The 19,238-nt window shown below is 50.1% G+C and overlaps 1 protein-coding gene and 1 long non-coding RNA gene across 2 annotated transcripts; both read left to right on the top strand.

Moving 5' to 3' along the window:
• Positions 1-12,371: 12,371 nt before the first annotated feature.
• LOC136455007 (scarecrow-like protein 14) lies at positions 12,372-13,651 on the top strand. Its single transcript, XM_066455212.1, has 2 exons — positions 12,372-13,500; positions 13,644-13,651. Exons 1-2 carry the CDS (start codon positions 12,372-12,374, stop codon positions 13,649-13,651), a joined length of 1,137 nt encoding a protein of 378 aa, XP_066311309.1.
• Positions 13,652-14,010: 359 nt separating this feature from the next.
• On the top strand, positions 14,011-19,170 carry LOC136452773 (uncharacterized). The gene is made up of 3 exons (XR_010758896.1): positions 14,011-14,239; positions 16,589-16,708; positions 18,967-19,170. It is a non-coding gene; the product is annotated as an uncharacterized lncRNA (long non-coding RNA).
• Positions 19,171-19,238: the final 68 nt, after the last annotated feature.

Below are 19,238 nucleotides of genomic sequence, written 5' to 3'. Positions count from 1 at the left end.
ATCTACGTGTATCCATCATCGGCGATGGGCGACGGCCGGCGGCAAGCTACTTTTCTCTGACCTCGCCACAGGAATCGACAGCTTGTTGGGAGATGAAGTTTATTGCTATGCCTTTCCATGGTACCATCCTGATTGCAATTGAAATGCTACCTCTTGGCCAAACACCATCAGCACCATCACTCTCCATTAGCGTGCATAACATATTTAAACGAACTGGCTTGAGAGTCATTACCTGCTGGGCAACCGGATAAGGCAGCCGTTGCTGAACCCTTGAGGATCCGGCAGTTCAGCAGCCAGCCGCTTTTGGTTGGAGCTGCGGCAGGTAGTATGCACTGCCGCCTGAGTCAACAAGGCCTGCAGCCAGAGGCTCACCCGTGGCGTACTACTACTAATACATGCTACAGTGCTTGTTAGGCTGCCTCAATCGGTTATTCTGTTGTTGCCCACTGACGATGAGGCTACAACACGCCGCTCGTCGAACGGCTTCGGACAATCTCCGCATGCCTTTTGAAAGTCGAAAAAAGCTACCTATGGCCTCGTTCGGCTTACCCTATATCTAGTTTGTTCGGCTTCTTTTTTCAGCCGAAATAGTATTTTTCTCTCACAATAATTCAGTCAGAACAGTGTTTTCAGTCAGTTTCAGCTCAAATTCAGCCAGTCGAACGGGGACATACGTAGCGTAGCCTGCTTTTTTTCCGAGGCTAAGACGAGATATGTATGGAATACGGATCAGTAGTCGGAGAAGGTCATCCATTCACTATGGCATAAAAAAGCTCGTTCCTTCAGAATATGGTTATGCATGCATGCTTGGACCGGATTATAACCGTATTTGTTCCATTTCAAAGGCTATAGGATTTTCTAATCGTCTACTAGAAAAAGCTTATAATAATAATTCTGTTTGCCAACTTGTTCCTTCGAAGCTTTGATTCTGATCCGTCTGGACCGAAGCAATCTGAAGATATCGGAATAAGATACTTATAGAAATGTCAATCATGTCTAGCTGGATCCTTAGTTTTCTTTGTCCCAGTGCTTATTTGGATCAAACAATTTTCTTGGGATTTTACAGCAGAAGTCCTTCGGCCTGTTCGCTGGTTGGTTTCTGGGCTGGTTTGGACTGGCTGGTGCTGGTTTATTGTGAGAGAAAAACACTGTTGGCTGGCTGATTTGGGCTAGCTGAAACCAACTAGCGAACAGGCCGCTTGTTTAAATGGATGTCGCAACATAATTCTGGTATGCATTGCTCGTCTAAGCAGTTCGATTAAACTCTACACTGGTATATTATTGTTTATGTTTAATCGACCGTTTTATCCTATCTAAATAGTTGTGTCATCTGTTTAAATTGTCGTTGAGCTCGACGAATAATTAACCAACTGCTTATAACGTTTCAAAAGCATTGTTCGTACTATAAAATTCCCATTGTGTAGCTATTTTAACAAGAAAGTGTCCATTTTAAAGGTGTTTGGATTATATGAAAGAACCAAAAAAGATGCAAATGCCGAAATTAGGAAGTAGTCCTCTCTTTAAGCTCCTAAAACATTTTTCAATGATAAATGCTAATTACATTTTTTCCAACTACCAAGACTATTAATTTCAATTAGTTCCATTATACCATTCAGAACTCCCATAGATTCTTGTCTCCACGAAGTATGAATGCATTTATTGTCGTGGGTTTATAACCATTGCTAATAATGGGTCGATGTATGAGACTTCGATGGTTAACACTCAAGATATGAGAAGTTTATCTTGGTTCGGGCTTCGGAACCCTACGTCCAGCAATCGAGTTCATTATATTAGAGTGCTTAAGCGAGTTCTTATGATGAGAGAGATGATAGGAGAGCGCTAAACTAGCTCTGGTCTAGGGTTTTTAAGAATCGCCCCCCCCCCCCCCCTCCCACCACGGGAGTCTTTGTCCTGCCTTACATCTCGGAGAACGAGAGGGGTACAAAGTGTTTTGTCTAGTAGCTTCTTCTTTTTCCCCAATACCTAGAATAGTGCACGAACATCCTACCCATATAAGCACATTCGAAGAATTGAGTTGGACTCACAAATCATTTAACAAAGTAACTACAGACGCCTCACTGTTAACTGGCATGTCGCCTACCACGGGAAGAATAACATTGTTAAATCCTGAAATAAGTTGAGAAAAATATGAGCACATGTGTCAAGTTGAGAGAACTTAACCCAAATAGATAGAGTTCACCGTAAGAAACCCAACCAACTGAGCTAAGCTTAGTTTGTATTTGGTAACCTTGGTCGCCAAGGGACCTCTAGGGTTTTCTGGGTGTCTTGGCATCCAGCTTTCCAATGGGATGCATGCCCCAGCTTCCAGCAGGATGGGTGCCCATTTGGTGCACGGCAATGCTGGTGCGATCGAGACGCACACGGCGAAAAACGGTTGTCCAATCGTCCACAGGACCTGCCGTTGTCGATTCTCGAAAACTGTAGGGACGCAGAGCTGAACATAAAGCTTAGCTACCAAACTCCATAGCCGCCATGCAAGGCGGCGGCTCTAGCCGGGCGACATGGAAAATCACTCATCTCAGCGGCGAAAGGCGACGCAACCGTTTCTCCAGGGATGGATCTAGGGGGGGGGGGGGGGGGGGGGGGGGGGGGGGGGGGGGGAAGCGGACTAGTCTTACAAAACTGATTACATAGTGTAAAACTATAAAGCTTAGAAAAATCACACGCTCGATCATTAAGAAACTAAACTAACTCCACATGTGTCTTGCATCATACGTTACTCGCAAGCATGTTCGTTCTGTCCAAGAATGGTGGGAGAACGAGCTAGGTGGCCTTTTGGCGTAGCAACAACGATCCACAACTGCTCTGCTCATGTACACCGCCTGGAACCTGTTGAAGGAACGCAATAGTGGTATTTTCGAGGGATCGATAAAATCCCCGCCTCAAGTGCTTTGGTCTCGAACTTTACCATTTTTACTTGAAGGGCTACAAAATAACATTGATACATTTCCTTCCTACTATTAATATCGCCGAGTTCCCACTATATACACCTGACTCTAGCTACCATCGTTATAGGAATATATAGAGACTATGGAGTTCGATACAGATAAAGATCAAAGCAGCATATAATAATTAATAAATGTCTTTCCTGAACAACTTTCGACATGTTCGCTGTTTGGTTTCTAGGCTGATAAGTCCGGCTGGTGCTGATTTATTGTGAGAGAAAACATTATTGGTTGACTGATAAGCCATGGCTGAAACCAACAAACGAACATACTGTTATTATACAATGATGTCAATTAGTATTATGACTTATAAACATGTTAGAGAAAGAGCCATCAACCACGCATTACGCGGGTTGCAGTAGCATAGCTCAGCCTCAATGGTGAATCTTTTTTTTTTGGAAAACAGCTTCACAAGCAACTTTTTTTTAGTAAAGCTGAGCTGTTTTGAAAAAAGTATTTGACAAAATAGCTTCACCAACAGCTCATGAGTGAGAGAGCTATAATAAGCTACTATTTTCAGCTTCATTTCAACTCTTGTCTCTACGAGAGGAGGAGAAAAACAATTTCACCCATAAAACTGTTTTGGAAATAAGTGTTTGACAAAAAAAAAAGAATAGCTCTGTGCCAAACAGGCACTAAATTCCCACCAGATACCTATCTATAGTAGAAGAGTATGAGCCCGTACAAGGTGGTTGCAAGCAGGGCTTCTCCGATCAAACATTGATCCCCGAAGGCCTCAAAGCAAACCCCACGCTTACGATGCTAGTAGTAGGAATCTGATTAGCACAGACTAATGGGCCAAATGGGCTGTCTACTACGCGTCGTTGTCTATTCTTATTTGGCCTGTCTACTACGCGTCGTTGTCTATTCTGGGTAAGGATGGCAACGGGATATACTCGTCGGGTATCGTCGGAACATTCTCTTTCCCGTTATGGAGAATTTATCCCGTCCTCATCTCCGTTAACTGTCTCGGGTATAGATTCTTGCACATCCCGTACCCGTCGGGTATCGGTTGGGTAACAGATACCCGACAGGTACTGCATACCCGATAAACAAGGACACTTGGGGTCACAGCTTTGCAATCGGAGACGTTTCTTCTTCACCCAGGTATAAGTGTCGGAGTCTCGGAGATGCCGAGGAGAAGGAACGAGGTTGCGAGGAGGACGAGCAAAGGTGGCAGAGAGACCGAACTGAGGAAGCGAGGGGCACGAGCGCTCGTGGGGCAGGCATGCTTGTACTGCTGGCGGAGATGGTGAGGAAAAATTGAACTAGGGTTCCTAGAACACACAAACTATATATATGATTGTTCAGATTTGGGCCAAAATACCTATGTTGAGCTTCTTTGGGCCTAATACTCGCATGACAGCTTAAATAGTCGGGTTCCCCAACGAGTAACGGGGACGGGTAAATAGGGAACGTTCCCGTAACCGCTATACCCGTCGGGGATGGATTCTTGCCCATTTAGATGCCTGCGGGTAAAGATATGATCCAATCCCCGTCTCCTAATAGATCAAATACCCGTTGGGTATCGGGTATCGGGGCCGTTGCCATCTTTAATTATGGGCCATTCTTTGCTCTCAGGACTTAGCCACGTCGGTCAATGGGCCCAATATGTCGGTCAACAGGCCATTCTTCTATGTTCTCCTCCAAAAGGCTGAAACACTCATCGGGTAAAAAACACTGCAAAACTCGATAAACCCTCCTCTCAAAAAAATCGATAAACCCCTATAAATACACATGCACACACTTAACATTTATGAATACCTCTAACAAAGAGCCGATAGATTATAAGGGCCTATTTGGCAGGGCTCTGGCTCCTCTGAAAATGGCTCCGGCTCTGGCTCCTCTGAAGGAGCAGTTCCTTTGGAGGAGCTGAAGCCGTTCTGAAAAATGTTTGGCAAAACGGCTCCTTCGCACTAGACGACGTGAACCCACAGCAAGGAGCCACGTGAAGCTCGTTTTTGAGGCTTCTCCTGCGCAGGCAAAAAATGGCTCCAGCTCTTGACCGGCTCCCCATGCGGAGCCCTTTCCAAAATAGGCGTTTGGCACAGCTCCTGCAGGAGCCGGAGCTGAAGCCCCTGCAAGAGCCCTACCAAAGAGGCTCTACGATTAACAAATTAAAATCACACAGATATCTGAGAATTGACGGACATATCACCTATTACTTGAATGACCCATAAACACATGCATCCCATGCTGAGTTAGAATCTTATATTCAGATGGACATGTTTTACCATAAGAAATATAACCAACTAAGCTACACTCATGAGCATCCAAGAGCAGTGAATTGGGTGTCTAATTGTAAACTTAAATTCTAAGGCTCAATTTAAACTACCACTAGAAATCCCATAAACTGTTGCAAAATGTGTAATTAAGTTTTTTTTTCCCTAGCATGCTCTAACTTACCCTCGGCCGGATGGTGGTGATACTGTAATGTTGCGAATCAACGTGGAGCAAGCTTTAGAATAATTAGTTACTATCATATTTGTGGGTATCAGCTATTCTATTGGACGTAAGATTTTTTCTGGTTAGATTTTAAATGGACTTTTTTCAGTGGATATATATCTCGATCCATAACCACCTTTTAGTCGTGCGTTATAAAAAGGTTTGATGGAGTCTCTAATTTAAAACATTCCGATTCCTTGAGAAGTAAGCAGTGTGCTGTCTGCTGCGTGCAGGACACGGTGGTTGCGAGAGTTGCTTAACCGACATTTGGTGTGGCAATGTAGAGTTTTTATGCTCGTGGCTAGGATTATCTGCATATTTTTCAGTGTGCATGAACAACGTGCCAATGCGCCAGTACGCGCTGGCGGTTGGCCGTCGGTTGGTTGGTTTGATTTGTTCTGCGCTAGAGTTTTTTTTATATATTATAAATATGTGCTAGAGAAATTAAAGCTGAGCACAGCATAGAGGTAGCTCGGGCGTTGCTCTCATTCCTACCGTCGTACGCCCTCCTTTTCGTAAGCCCAGCCATCACGATTTCACTTCCTTTCAATTTCAAGCTTGTTCTCCTGCTCCTCGTGGCCATTTCCATGCCACTACTGGAGGCTCGACCACTTGGTACACGTCTCCTTACTTTTTTTAGTTTGGTACACGTCTCCTTATTAGTTCTTACTATGTCGAATTGGCCGCAGTGAAGCAGCCGTACGTCGTAATTTACGTGTTCTTTTGATCCCATCATCGGCAGGTGTATGTGTATACCATAACCACGATGGTCATCACAGCTCGCTGCTACCGTTAGCCAAGGAAACGTCGAACTCAGACGACGCCCTCTTTGGTAACAGCGGAGACAGTGTCGCCTCGGCCTCGCCGTCGTCGCCGGACGACGCGCTGCACCAGCTCGCGCGCTCGCCGCCGTCGCCGCTCTCTCGCCGGCCCACGAGCGGCGCAGGGCAGCTCTCGGCTAGCAGAAGGCCAGGACCACGAGTAGCGCGGGGCGCGAAAACCGTCCGCTCCCCCGCCGTCCGGTGGGCCGAAGCCGCCGCACCGGCAGAGTAGCGAGCAGGCGGGCCCAGGCCGCCGGTCGTCGATGTGTCGGACGTGCTCCTGATCTGTGTGCTGCAGAGGATGGTTGTTAGCCTTGGCCAGGGTAGCTCCAGTGCGGTTCATATTCCGAATGTTTTTTTCTCTCGTATCATTATATTATAAGAGTTTAAACAAACATACAACGCGCTTGTATCGAGCATTGAAGGAGGTTAACCTAACACAGCCGTAGCTGGACCATCCTAACAAGAGACCTCTAGATTCAATATTATATTAAAGGAAAACAACCAATACCGACACAACGACGCGACCTAGGAGGTGGCCTTGTGTCGTCGCGGCTACCTGGACCAAACAGTCAGGAAGAGTTCGTCTAGAGCTTCGGCTTTGGACACAGTCAAGTCGCCGCCGAAGAGCCTGTCATAGGCCTCAGCTCCGACGTGGATAGCGCTGATGGATCTTTGGTGAAGCTCATACGCTGTATGATCAGCACCTCACCACGCTCGGAAGCAGGTACTCGAGAGAGGAGCTGAGCCACCAACCGCCTGCTCCGCCACAGCATCACTGGCTTAGCAGGATGCTGCTTTGGAGACTCACAAATTAAAGGAGAGTCCCTCTTATACATCACTTCGTTCATGAAGGTATCGAGATGGCGTCTGGCGGAGCCGTCGGTTGTCCATTTTTCGAATGTTGTTCGAGGTATGCAGTTGATGTCGAACGGCATGTCGTCGATAATTACGGATGCATCCATCAACCGTGTAGGGGTCCGGTTGCAGGTGGTTTTCTCACAAAATGCGCATGGACGCGGCTCGCCGGAGTAGGCGTGTACGTAGCCCGGTAGGGCAGGGGGAGGGATTGGCCGTGTGTGCATGCATGCATGCACTTGGAAACTCAGCCAATCGTGAAGCGCATTCTAGCATGCGAGAGCTGCAGTTAATCTAGTCTGGTGTTGCAGTTCATCTTGTGCACAAAGTTGCACCGCTCGTCTTGGTATCTGCAATTTTTTCCATTACGCCTAAAAAAGCTGCCTAGAGGGAGTAAGTGACGGGGGTCGTGCGAGGCTGCTTCTGGGCCGGCGGGAGTTCCGGGGTGCTCGGCGGGCGGCGTGTGTAGCGACCAGCGGCCCGGCCTGGGTTTGTAGCGGATTTGCGGACGTTGTCGTAGCTTCGTTGAGATCTCCTGAAAGGCTGAAACGTGTATATATACGGAGTAAGTTCGAAGTTCGAATCGAAGAGCTTGATTAAGCAGGACGGAGCAGTTATGGCTTGGACATGGATAGAGTAGTCGTAGTACTTCTGCTATTAGGCTCTGTTGGTAGGGCTTTTTCATCGACTTCAGAGCTGTTTGGAGCCGTTTTCTACTAAACGGAGTAAAGTAAAATAGCTTTACTTGTGAAGCCTCTAAAAACATGCTTTTATAGTGATTTGGGGTGGGATAGACCCAAAAAAAGTGGCTTCTCCCGGCTCCTCCTCCAGGCCCCTAAAAACATGCTCTCACATGGAAGCCATTTTGCCAAACTATTTACCAAAACCGCTTCAGCTCCACCGGTGGAACTGTTCATGGAGCTGAAGCAAAAAAAAAAAAAAATGGCTTCACTAATGAAGTAAAGCCCTACCAAACAGGGCCTAAGAGCATCTCCAATAATTTGCTATCTCAACTTGGCATCCATATAATTTTGGCAAAACCAGAAAAAATAGCCTCCAACAGTTTGGCAAAACAACTTGGCATCAATAGCAACTTGGCAAATCTTCCCTCCGCGCGCGTATACGGCTTGGCATCCGGGGCTCTTCGTTTCTTAGCGGGGCTCTTCTTTCGCTTAGCGGGGCTCTTCGTTCGCTTAGCGGGCCTCTTCATTTTGTTAACGGGTTTTTTTATTTTACCAAGTCAAAAATGTCAAACTCTTGAAGATGGATTGTTTTTTTACTTGACATATAATTTTGGAAGTTGACAAATCACAAGATTTGCCAAGTAAAATTTGACAAACTCTTGGAGATGCTCTAAACGAGCTGGAACCACCTGTCCGGCCGGCTAGCAGTACCCGTGCTTAGCACCTAGCATACCACCACTCCACCAGAGAGGTCGGTCTACTACTACTGCTCACGATTTCAAAGAGGTTCAAAACAAATGTTGTAAAAAAAAGGTTCAAAACAAGATCAAAGAAGAGAAAATTCCTTCATTGCCATTGAAAACTATAACAATCCCTTCGTTGCCATTCAAAATTACATGTTCCCTTCATTGCCATCAGTTTTAGATTTTCCGTTCCCTCGGTGCCATTGCTGTTACAGAGCAGTCACAGCGTGACTGCTCCCATACCCGACGTCTCCGACGTCCCAGCCCCCTCGCGAGTCAGCAAGCCACCGTACGCCAGCAGCCCCACTGGCCCAAGCCGCGGCCACACTTGTGCTCGAACCCTGGACCGCCACACTCCTGGCTGAGCACGCGGGCGGGCGACCGCGTCGAGCCAGCCGCGCTGCTGCCGGGCGAGCACGAGGAAGAGAACGTCGGCGGGCAGGCACCTCCTGGAGCCGCTCGCCAGCGCGACGGCCAGGAACCCCGCCGCCCGGTGCTCTGTCCGTTATCCTGAGCCCGCGACGCCATCGAGCCTCGTCGTGCCTCTGCCTCGATGCCGCCGCGACGTCGTGGGCCACGCTGACGCGTGCGCGCCGAGGAGGAGATCCAGCGGATGGGCCGCCTCAACAACTCGGTGCTCGAGGAGCGGGTGAAGAGCCTCTATGTCGAGGCGCAGGTGTGGCGCGACTTGGCGCAGTCCAACGAGGCCGCGGCCAACGCGCTCCACGGCGAGCTGCAGCAGGCGCTCGATGCCCAGCACGCGAACTCGCAGGCGCCGCTGGCGCTGGCACCGGCAGCACCGACGACGACAAGTTGTGCTGCTGCGGGGAGAACGACGTCGCCGCCGGAGCTGGAGCCAGAGCAGCAGGCGCGGGGGGCACGGGGAGGAGGCCGGGACATCGTCGCTGCTGGCGTACGGGAGGACGTGCGCGGTGCGCGGTGTGCGGCGAGGGCGCAGCCAAGGTGCTGCACTGCTGCTGCTGCCGCTGTCGTGCCGCCACCTGTGCCAATCTCGTAGGCGAGGCCGCTGAAGACAGAGCAGCGGTTGCCGCCGGTGAGCCAGAAGAGGAAAAGGGCGTCGCTGGCGCGCACCCTATTTCAAGGTGGAAAGGGAGGTCCCCGTCGAAGCCAGGCAAGCTGGTGACCACGCGCCCGGCGGAGGAGCTAGAGGCGAAGGCGACCACCAGGAAGCAGAGGAGGAAGAGACAGCGGGAGTAGCGAATGACGGCGGACGCAGTAAGCAGGCAGCGAAGGACCGGGGTCACGAAACGCCGTTGGCGGACGTTGCGAGCAGGGCGCGGGCCAGCGCGGCACTCGGTGTGATTAAGGAAACGACGGCGGCGCGTCGAGCAGGACACAGGCCGGGGCGGCGAAAAGCGGACACGGCGAGCAGGGGAGAACGCGAGCTCCGCTCCACCGACGCGGGCTATGTCGTAGCCTCGCGGGCGTGCGCGAGCTCCGCTGCTGCCTTGCCGGCACGGGTGGTCTCCGTCGCGGCCACACAGGGCAGACGCAGGCTCTGCTGCGGCCTCACGGGCACGCGTGGGCTCCGCCACGGCCACGTAGGGCGGGCGCGGGCTCCGCTGCGGCCTCGCGGGCACGCAAGCGCGGGCACAGGCTCCACCGCGGCCTTGCGGGCGCGCGCGGTCTCCGTTGTGGCCTCGCGAGTGTGGGCGCGGGAGGCATGGCGTGTTCGGCTGCATTCTCTTGAACAGCGCGCGCGTCGCCGTCGTGTCCCCGTCGTGGGCGTACATGTCCAGCAGCGCGGTGGGGTGGAGACGGAGTGTGCGATGCGGAGGAGGCCGCGGCATCACGGAGAGGAGCGCCAGCGCCGCGGTCGGGTTGGGCGTGCAGCCGAGGAGCGCCCCGGCGGCCGAACGCGGCATTTGCGGGCGCTCATCCAATCAAGACGGCCAGCAGGGCACTAGGCCCCGGGCGCTGCCACAGACAGAGACAGTGAGCTGGGGAGAGAAGAAAGGGAGACTCGCGCTCGTGTTGCCGAAAATCCTTGCAACCAACGAACCCGCATGGTCTCCGCTCCATGGCCTGCATGGAGCATGGGAGTGAAGTCACGCCGTTACTCATGTGTAACAGTAGTGGCAACGAGGGAACGAAAAATCTAAAACCGATGACAACAAAGAGAATATGTAATTTTGAATAGCAACGAAGGAATTGTTATAGTTTTCAATGGCAATGAAGGAATTTTCTCATCAAAGAAAGCGCCCCGATATCTTTGCCAATCTCTTGGGATTCGGCCCGCTCCTCTCCTCGAGACCACAGTCTCTTTCCCGTTTCATGAGACAGACGATAAAGGAAAGGAAAGCAAAGTCAGGAAGGGGGGCCACCTTGCTGGGCGGGCTGCGGGCGGCAGCGGCAGGGGGAGACAGAAGACAGAAGACAGAAGACAGAAGAGAGAGAGAGAGAGAGAGACGCTGCTGCTGAGGCAGGGGCAGCAGGGCAAAGCAAGAAAAGACTCGCTCCCTAGTCTAGTCCCTACCGACGACGCTAGCATGCACCGCGCGGGCTTGTTTGCTTGAAGAAGCGTAACCGAGCCAAGGAGATTGGTAAGATGGATCAAGCTGTACATGCACGTCGGGGGCCCGCACACGCTTCCATTGACCGTTTGGCTGCATCATTCATCAATGCTGTAAACCAAAACAGGGAATTATGTATTTGATACCGAAACAAATTAGTCTTTCGTATTTGACATTTAAAATTTTGAACTTTCTTATCTGACACCAAGTTAAAATTTTCTTCCCTATATGGCACTACCATCCATTCATCTATTTTGACCGTGCTAGTTTTTGTTTTGTTAGTGTGACCAACGTACCCTCTTGTACTAGCAGTACCCTGACCACAATCCCGCGCTCCTCCAGACCCAGCAGCTCTTCACCCAGGTCCTTTCCGACACCTCCTCCACCAGCGCCCTCACCGCTGTGCAGGCCGGCGCCCAAGGCAATGACCCCTAGGATCCACCCTCCTTGAATAGCGCAGCCACGGGCGCGGTGGAGCCGGCCAATACCTCGTCACCACCGGAGGGCAGCAGCTGCTTCAAGGACGCGGTGAGCATGGCGTTCTTAGACTGTCTCCAACGGCGTAGGCAAAGGGCAACCCAAACCTAAAATACGTCATGCACAGTGCTTTTGCGTCCCACGAACACGCTCCAACCGAGGACGCATCCAAACACCCATTTTGCGTACGCGCACACGTCGGAAGGCAAAAAAGCGTCGTCTGCACCTGGAAGCTAACGACGACGCAAAACACTGTAGTGGGGGAGGGACGCCGCAGTCACCATCGGCATGGGGGAAGGCCGTCGTAGTCGCCGTCGGCATGGGGGAGGGGAAGCCGCGCCTTGGCCGCGGTCGCCATGGGGATGGCCGCCGGATCTGCAGCCCCCTCGATGGATCCACGAGATCCACCGACAAGGGAGCTGGGCAAGGCCGCCGGCTTTCGAGGTGGAGGGGGAGAGGGCGCCGCCGGGTGGGACCGAGCCGCTGCCGCCGCTCTGATCTAGATGGGAGTCAGAGGAAACCGGGGGCGCACTGCAGCGGCGCTGCCCGCGCGCCGGGCGGCGACTGCGCCAAGCGCTCCAGCTGAGGAAGGGAGGATCACGGCGGAGGAGGAGGTGGGGACGCGGACTCCGGCGTCGGCGTTGTTTGGGCGGCGTCGCCCGTCATGGCCGCCACCCGCGCAGCAGGGGGGAACGGGAGGGAGGCAGGCGGGATTTGGCTGCTCTGCTCGGCGTCTGTTGGAGAATGTGAGATTTACGTCCGTAACCTTTTGACTGTACGTGACCTATAGTATGGAATGGGTATCCGGTTTGGGTTCTTTTCGTTGGAGACAGTCTTAAGAAGCATGGAAGAGGCCAACAGATTCTTGCCCGGCGCCGACGGCTACAAGGCGGATTGTAGGGGCAGGAAGAAGAGGCTTGATGTTGACGGAGATGACAAGCAGGTAGAGGGCAGGAGCAGCAAGCAAATGGCAGCTGACGGTGAGGACTCGGAGGAAGCCGCCGCGCGAGAGATGCTAGACAAGCTGATGCTCAACGGCGACGACGAACCAATTCTCGCCGACGACATGCAGGAGCTGCGCGCTGCCATGGACATGGCGAAGACACCACCGGGGAGGCCGGCCGGCACCAGGGAGGATCCGGATCAGCAGCAGCAGGCGGTGGACCTCCACTCCATGCTCATCCGCTGCGCCGACGCCGTGGCCGACAACGACCGCCGCAGAGCGGCCGATCTTCTGCAGCGGATTAGGCACCACTCTTCGCCGAGCGGGAACGCCACGCAGCGGCTGGCACACTGCTTCGCCAAGGGGCTGCAGGTGCGGCTCAACGGCACGGAGAACCTACACTATCGGGCGTCGTCGTTAATGCCGAAAAGCGCCTCCTCCTCATCGGGTGTCCAGATCAAAGCGATGCAGTTCTTCATGGCCACGTGCTGCTTCCTCCCGGTGAACATCCTCTTCTCCAACAAGTCCATCTACAAAGCTGCCGCTGGGAGGAAGAAGCTGCACATCGTGCAGTATGGTCTGGACCATGGGCTCCAGTGGGCAACCCTGCTCCGGTGGCTCGCGTGTAGGGAGGGCGGGCCACCGGAGGTGCGGCTCACCAGCATCGACGTCCCACAGCCCGGGTTCCGTCCAGCGCGGCTCATCGAGGAGGCGGGGCGCCGGCTCACCGCCTGCGCGCGCCAGCTCGGCGTGCCGTTCAGGTTCCGTGGCATCGCGGCGAAATCGGAAGCGGTCCACGCGGGCGACCTGGACATCGATCCCGACGAGGTGCTCGCCGTCAGCAGCCTGTTCCATTTCATGACGCTGACGGACGAGGACACGATGGCTACTGACGACGGCGAGGCAGGCACAGACCCCATCGGCGCGGTGCTCGGCGCCATCAGAGAGATGAAGCCGTCCGTGTTCGTCCACGCGGTCCTCAACGCGTCGTACAGCACCGCGTTCTCCGCGACGCGGACACCATCTTGCTGTGGGACAACGGCAGCAGGCTGTTGTTCACAATATATTATGATATTTATAATTTTCTTATTTGACAACTTGTTCATCTATTATTTCTCTATTTGGCATCATGTATATCTGCTACAAAGAAGGACATTCATGTTATTTTACCAGCCACTTAACGTCGTTACTGGCCCAAATGGACGGCAGTGCTACGTAGGGAAAAAAATTTCAACTGTCAAATAAGAAAGTTCAAACTTTTTAATGTCCAATGCGAAAGACGGATTCATTTTAGTATCAAATATATAATTCTCCCAAACCATAAACCATGGCAGGGCCGCTGCGTGTGGGCGCGCGCGCTGCTGCGGCGGAGGCAGCGACCGCTGTGCAGGCTCGAGAAAAAAAAGCAGCGCAAACAGCTGACAGCCATTGCTCACTTGCTCCCTCCTCTCCTTTTGCCCCTGCTCTCTTCTGTCCGCTCTCTCTCTCTCTCTCTCTCTCTGGGTCTCACATCAAAGCCGCCAGCTGCTTGGTTTTACTAGTCGGCTTCCCTTCCCTTCCCTTCCCTTCCCTTGTGCGTTTGGGGGACACACGCACGGCCCTCCCTTGCCCACCTCGCTTCCCCGCGCCCCAGCAACTGCCGTGCTCGCCCGAGCCGGTGAAAGGCCGTCGAGGACCAGCAAGCAACATGGCCTCGGATCGGCCCCACGAAGCTGCACCCAGGCCGCCATGGCCGCCTCGAGACCACGGGGTGGACGCGGAGGGAGGAGGTGAGTCCTTCCCCCTGCTCTCCTCCGTGCCATCGCATTTCACTCCTACTCTTTGTTCGTCTGTTCTATCTCGACATTATGTTGAGTCGCTAGCTCATGGCCAACTGCGATGAAGTAGTAATATATAAATGCATTTTAGCGGCAGATTCACGGAGTAGGAGAATGTTTGTTTCTAGACGGTTTTTGGAGACGCACATATAATGCATCTTCGGTATCCTGTTTGTTTTCTTAGTTCGGGGGTGACTAAATCTTCTGTTTTTCGGCACGTTCGCGGGTTGATTTCTGGGCTGTATTGTTACGAGAAGAAAACACTGTTAATTGGTTGGATAAAACCAGCGAACAGGTTTTGACTGTTGGATTGGTCCTTTCTGTAAGGTCTCCGCCGCATCTGACCGCAGATACGGTCACATTTTCTGTTGTAGCCCTCTTGTACTTGTTGGTGAATGCTACTTTACCGCTGGGTGGTCACGTGCCTGGTTAGCAGTCATTGCCCTTAGGTTGTAGTGGATCTGGTGCTTTCATCAACATTTGCAGCCTGATCTTGCATTTTGTTTTTCTTTTCTTTTTCTCCCAGAACGGTACACAGTTGTCAGTTGTGTTACTGTATATGATCAAGGAATTGAGGATTGAATTCTGCTTTACTTTTCTTTGGTTAAAAAAATATGAGTAATTGCCAATGTACGTTTATAAGTTAAGTTAGCCTTTTTGTTGATTGTCATTTGTTCCCCACTGCCTTCTTTTGTTAAACTTAGGGTTTGTCAGCCTTAGGATTTGTCTACTCCATTCCCAATTTTAGTTACGGTTAACTTACACTGGATCTACGCTCGACATGTACTAGAGCTACGGTCATTATTTTGACATATAATTTATAGGTAGAATTGGTGTAACTAAAATTCAGGTATAATTTAGAATTGGTGTAACTAAAATCCGGATGTGGAGAAGGAATACTTCACTCGATTCTTGCAACACTTTTAATCTGGATGCGATACTCCTTTAAAACACCAAAAAATTTTCTTATAACATACTCACAATCACAAGGTTCGGGTGTAAGAGAAAAGTTTTTCACCAGACCATGATATGGCAAAACTATAGAGCATTATTATACTTTCTGCTTTCCAGATTTAAATATTTGATTTATGTTCAACAAAAAATGACAAGATATTGCTTACAACTATGCCTTTTGAATTCAAATGTTTACAAACCGAGTAAATAACTAAGAAAGCTTGCCTTCTCATCAGTACAAAAGTTCAAAATATGTTCTTCAGTGCAACAAATTGTTCAAGTAATTTTCCTACTAAACTTCCATTAATTGTTTGTCATGTTTTACTTTGGATTTGATATAGTACTACAGCATTGAATTACACGCCAGATTGAGAGACGATGATAGATTTTTGTGGACCATGATGGCCCTTATTTGAACCAATTGTCTTTACCTTTTTCATGTACATGATGTGCACGTAGTACAGTACTATTTATGGGCCTTCCTGTTAGGACATGGGCCACCAAGTCACCAACTTCCTTAAGTGCCATCAATGTTTGCTTGCTCGATGTTCTTAGCTTTTCATGAGTGTCCTCCTAACAAACTGTTTTGAAGAGCGATTTCTTATTTGGTGACTTATCGATTTATCTCATGAACCTATGTTAATAGACTGTCTAATGAGTTAATGTAATGCAATCTTTGGTCACTTACTGTAAGAAGAGTTCTGCTGTAGTTCTATAGTCATCACCGAAATAAATCAGTTTCAGCCAAAACGTTGCTCAGACAAACATGTAAACTCCCGGCCATCTGTAGGAGTGCCATGTTTAATTTCTCCATGAATAACTGTATACCTGTAGGCAAAACCAGTCTGCATGGGGTTGGCCTGATCTCCTTGTCCTTGTTCCTATGCGTATGCATGCATTTGTTTCTCGGGCAGTAGCGTGCGTCTAAGGCCAGTCTCAGTGTGAGGATGACGAGAGTTTTATTTGCATTTAATAGCATGTCACATATGTATTTTTTATAGCATGGTAATGTTTTAATGAAGAAAGAGAGAGAAAAATGTATTTTATGGGAATGAAACTCACTTGCCGCGATTACCAACTCTATAAGTCTTAGAATTAAATGTCTATAAAACCATAGAAAGAAACTTTGCATTGAGAGTGGGTGTTTCATTCAAGATTTATTTTATTTTATATGATATGACAGTCTTGGAAACAACGCAATGAAACTCTCCACTGAGACTGACCTAAGTAACTTTAGACTCAAAGCAACTTCTTGGATAGTTGGATGGGTGAAAGCTCTAGTTTGGTTTTGGTGAATTGATAAAACCCTAAGTGCTAATCTAGTTTATCAAATTGATTATGAGATAGGTAGCACATTCCAAGTGGTGAAGCAAATGAAGATCATGACATGATGATGGTGATGCCATGGTGATGATAAAGCGCTTGGACTTCAAAAGAAGAAAGAGAAAAACAAAAGGCAAGGCAAAGGTATAAATTGTAGGAGCCATTTTATTTTGATGATCAAGACACTTAGTGAGTGTGATCACATTTATGATCGATAGTCGTACTATTAAGAGGGGTGGAACTCGTATCGAAATACGGTTATCAAAGTGCCACTAGATGCTCTAACTCATTGCACATGCATTTAGGATCTAGTAGAGTGCTAACACCCTTGAAAATGTTTATGAAAATATGCTAACACATGTGCACAAGGTGATACACTTGGTGGTTGGCACATTTGAGCAAGGGTTAGGAACTTCACCGGCGGATTGTCCGCCCGTAGAGTGCAGATAGTCCGACGGTGCCACCAGCGCCCTAGACAGAAAAGACGGTGGTCACTGTAAGTGACCGGACGCTGGTCTCGGTTGAACCGGCGTGTCCGGTCAGTGGCAGCAGAGGGCGCGCAGTGTCGGTCTCTGACCGGACGCTGGGTCACTTAGTGATCGGACGCTGACAGGGTGCGTCCGGTCCTACTAACGTGGCAATGCATAGGGAAGTCGCCGTGTGACCGGACGCTGGGTGTGTCCGGTCGTGAAAAATCGTCTCTGGATGCTTACTGAAAATGAACGGACGCTAAGATCCAGCGTCCGGTCACTTCGCAGCAGCGCGTCCGGTCATCACTTAACCGTTGGGATCGGGCGCTCAGTATTTGAAGAGAGGGGACACGTGGCGTGCATCGAGCGACCGGACGCTGAGGTCCGGCGTCCGGTCAATCTGACCGGTGCGTCCGGTCGGCCCGTGTTCTGTGCAGTGAGGAGCCCAACGACTCTATTTCGTGGGAGCTTCTATTTAAGCCCTATGGCTGGCTTAAGCTCACTCTCTTGGCCATTTGTATTGACATAGCAACCTTGTGAGCTTAGTCAAAGCCCTCCCACTCATCTCCATCATTGATTCATCATCTTTGTGAGATTGGGAGAGAATTCAAGTGTATTGCTTGAATGATTGCATCTAGAGGCACTTGGTGTTCATGTTTCGCTACGGGATTCGTTTGTTTCTCTTGGTGGTTGTCGCCACCTAGACGTCTTGGAGCAGCGAAGACCGTCGAGCGGAGGTTGATGATTATCTCTGGCTCCGATCGTGGTGATTGTGAAGGGTTCTTGACCTTTTTCTGGCGGAGAGCTAAAAGGTGCTCTAGTGGATTGCTCGTGGCTTGTATGATCCTCATCTTGTGTTGGTTGTGCGGCACCCTATTGAGGGTTTGGCGTGTGAAGCTAATTAGCGCGTGAACCTCCAAGTGAGTGAATCGCCACAACGAGGAGTAGCTTGCCGGCAAGCAAGTGAATCTCGATAAAAAATCATTGTGTTCATCATTTGATTCCGAGGTGATTGGTTTTCATTGGTATTCACTCTTGTGATTGATTGACTCCTTCCTCGACACGGCGGTATAAATAAATTGCTCACTCTCTTTACATTACCGCAAACTAGTTGTCAAGTTCTTTAGTGTAGCTAGTTGTGAGAGCTTGTTAGTTTGGTTAGTGTGGCTCTTTAGTTAGCGTTTGAGAGCACACTAACTTAGTATAGTGACATGAAAATTATGTGGATAGAAACTATATAAACCAGAATCATGGTAGGTGGCTTGCATTTTTAGTAGGCTAGCGCAACACTTGTTCGCCTTATAATTGTTTAACCAGTTTATTAAGTGTTGTTGTAGAAATTTTTAATAGGCTATTCAACCCTCCTATAGCCATTAGGACCTTTCAATGAGTTATTTAGGGGCTGATTGGTAGGCCGAACCCGGTTGTCCCTGCACCGTTTAGTTGTCTAACCTCGTTCATGCGGCGTGTTTGGTTGCCCTCCTCGCACCTTTCGCCTACATCCTTTTATTCATCTGTCCTCCTCTATCCCGCATGTCTTTGTCTTCTCAATTTTCACTCCCCTCTCCATGCAGGACAGCTTTGATTCAGGCATGGTGCAGGGGTCCGTGTGTCATAGACTCAAAACTCCTATCCATGCAGGTAACCAAACAAGATCTTATCTCGTTCTAGACCAATACCAAAAATAACCAAACACGACTGGGTGTACGGTTTGAGCATACATCTCACCGTCCTGGATCGGCTCTCCATCCCGGCTCCTCCTTACCAAAGCAACCGATCACCCCCTCGGTACCCTATCGAAGTTTCAAACTTTGAGGATCTTTCGAAAAAAAAGTTTCAAACTTTGAGTGCTTTGGGGGTATCTTGGTATATACAGGCAAACATATAAACTGTATTCGTATTTACTTGACACCGCTGTTTGCCCACTTGCAGACCAGGAAGTCGGTGATCTATTGAGAGCGGCCGGGTGACAGCAACCGGTGACACGCCTGCTCGCGCGCACGCCGAGGAGGGCATGGCTGGAGAAGTTGGGAATGAAGCGTCTTGGTCCGGGAGCGTATGTATGTTTTTTTGCGAGTAACATCGACAATCTATACCCAGATAAAAGTTTCATCAGTTTTCAGACAGAGGGTTAGCATTCAGTAGGGCCTAACTAGGCAAATTCTTTCCGCGGCGAACTGTCAATTCAGCTGCAAGCGTGTCTC

The sequence above is a fragment of the Miscanthus floridulus genome, chromosome 5 (genome assembly GCF_019320115.1).
Source record: "Miscanthus floridulus cultivar M001 chromosome 5, ASM1932011v1, whole genome shotgun sequence".
Lineage (NCBI taxonomy): Eukaryota > Viridiplantae > Streptophyta > Magnoliopsida > Poales > Poaceae > Miscanthus > Miscanthus floridulus.
The sequence above is the reverse complement of the archived record's forward strand: the minus strand, read 5'-3'. Positions and strand labels throughout refer to the sequence as shown.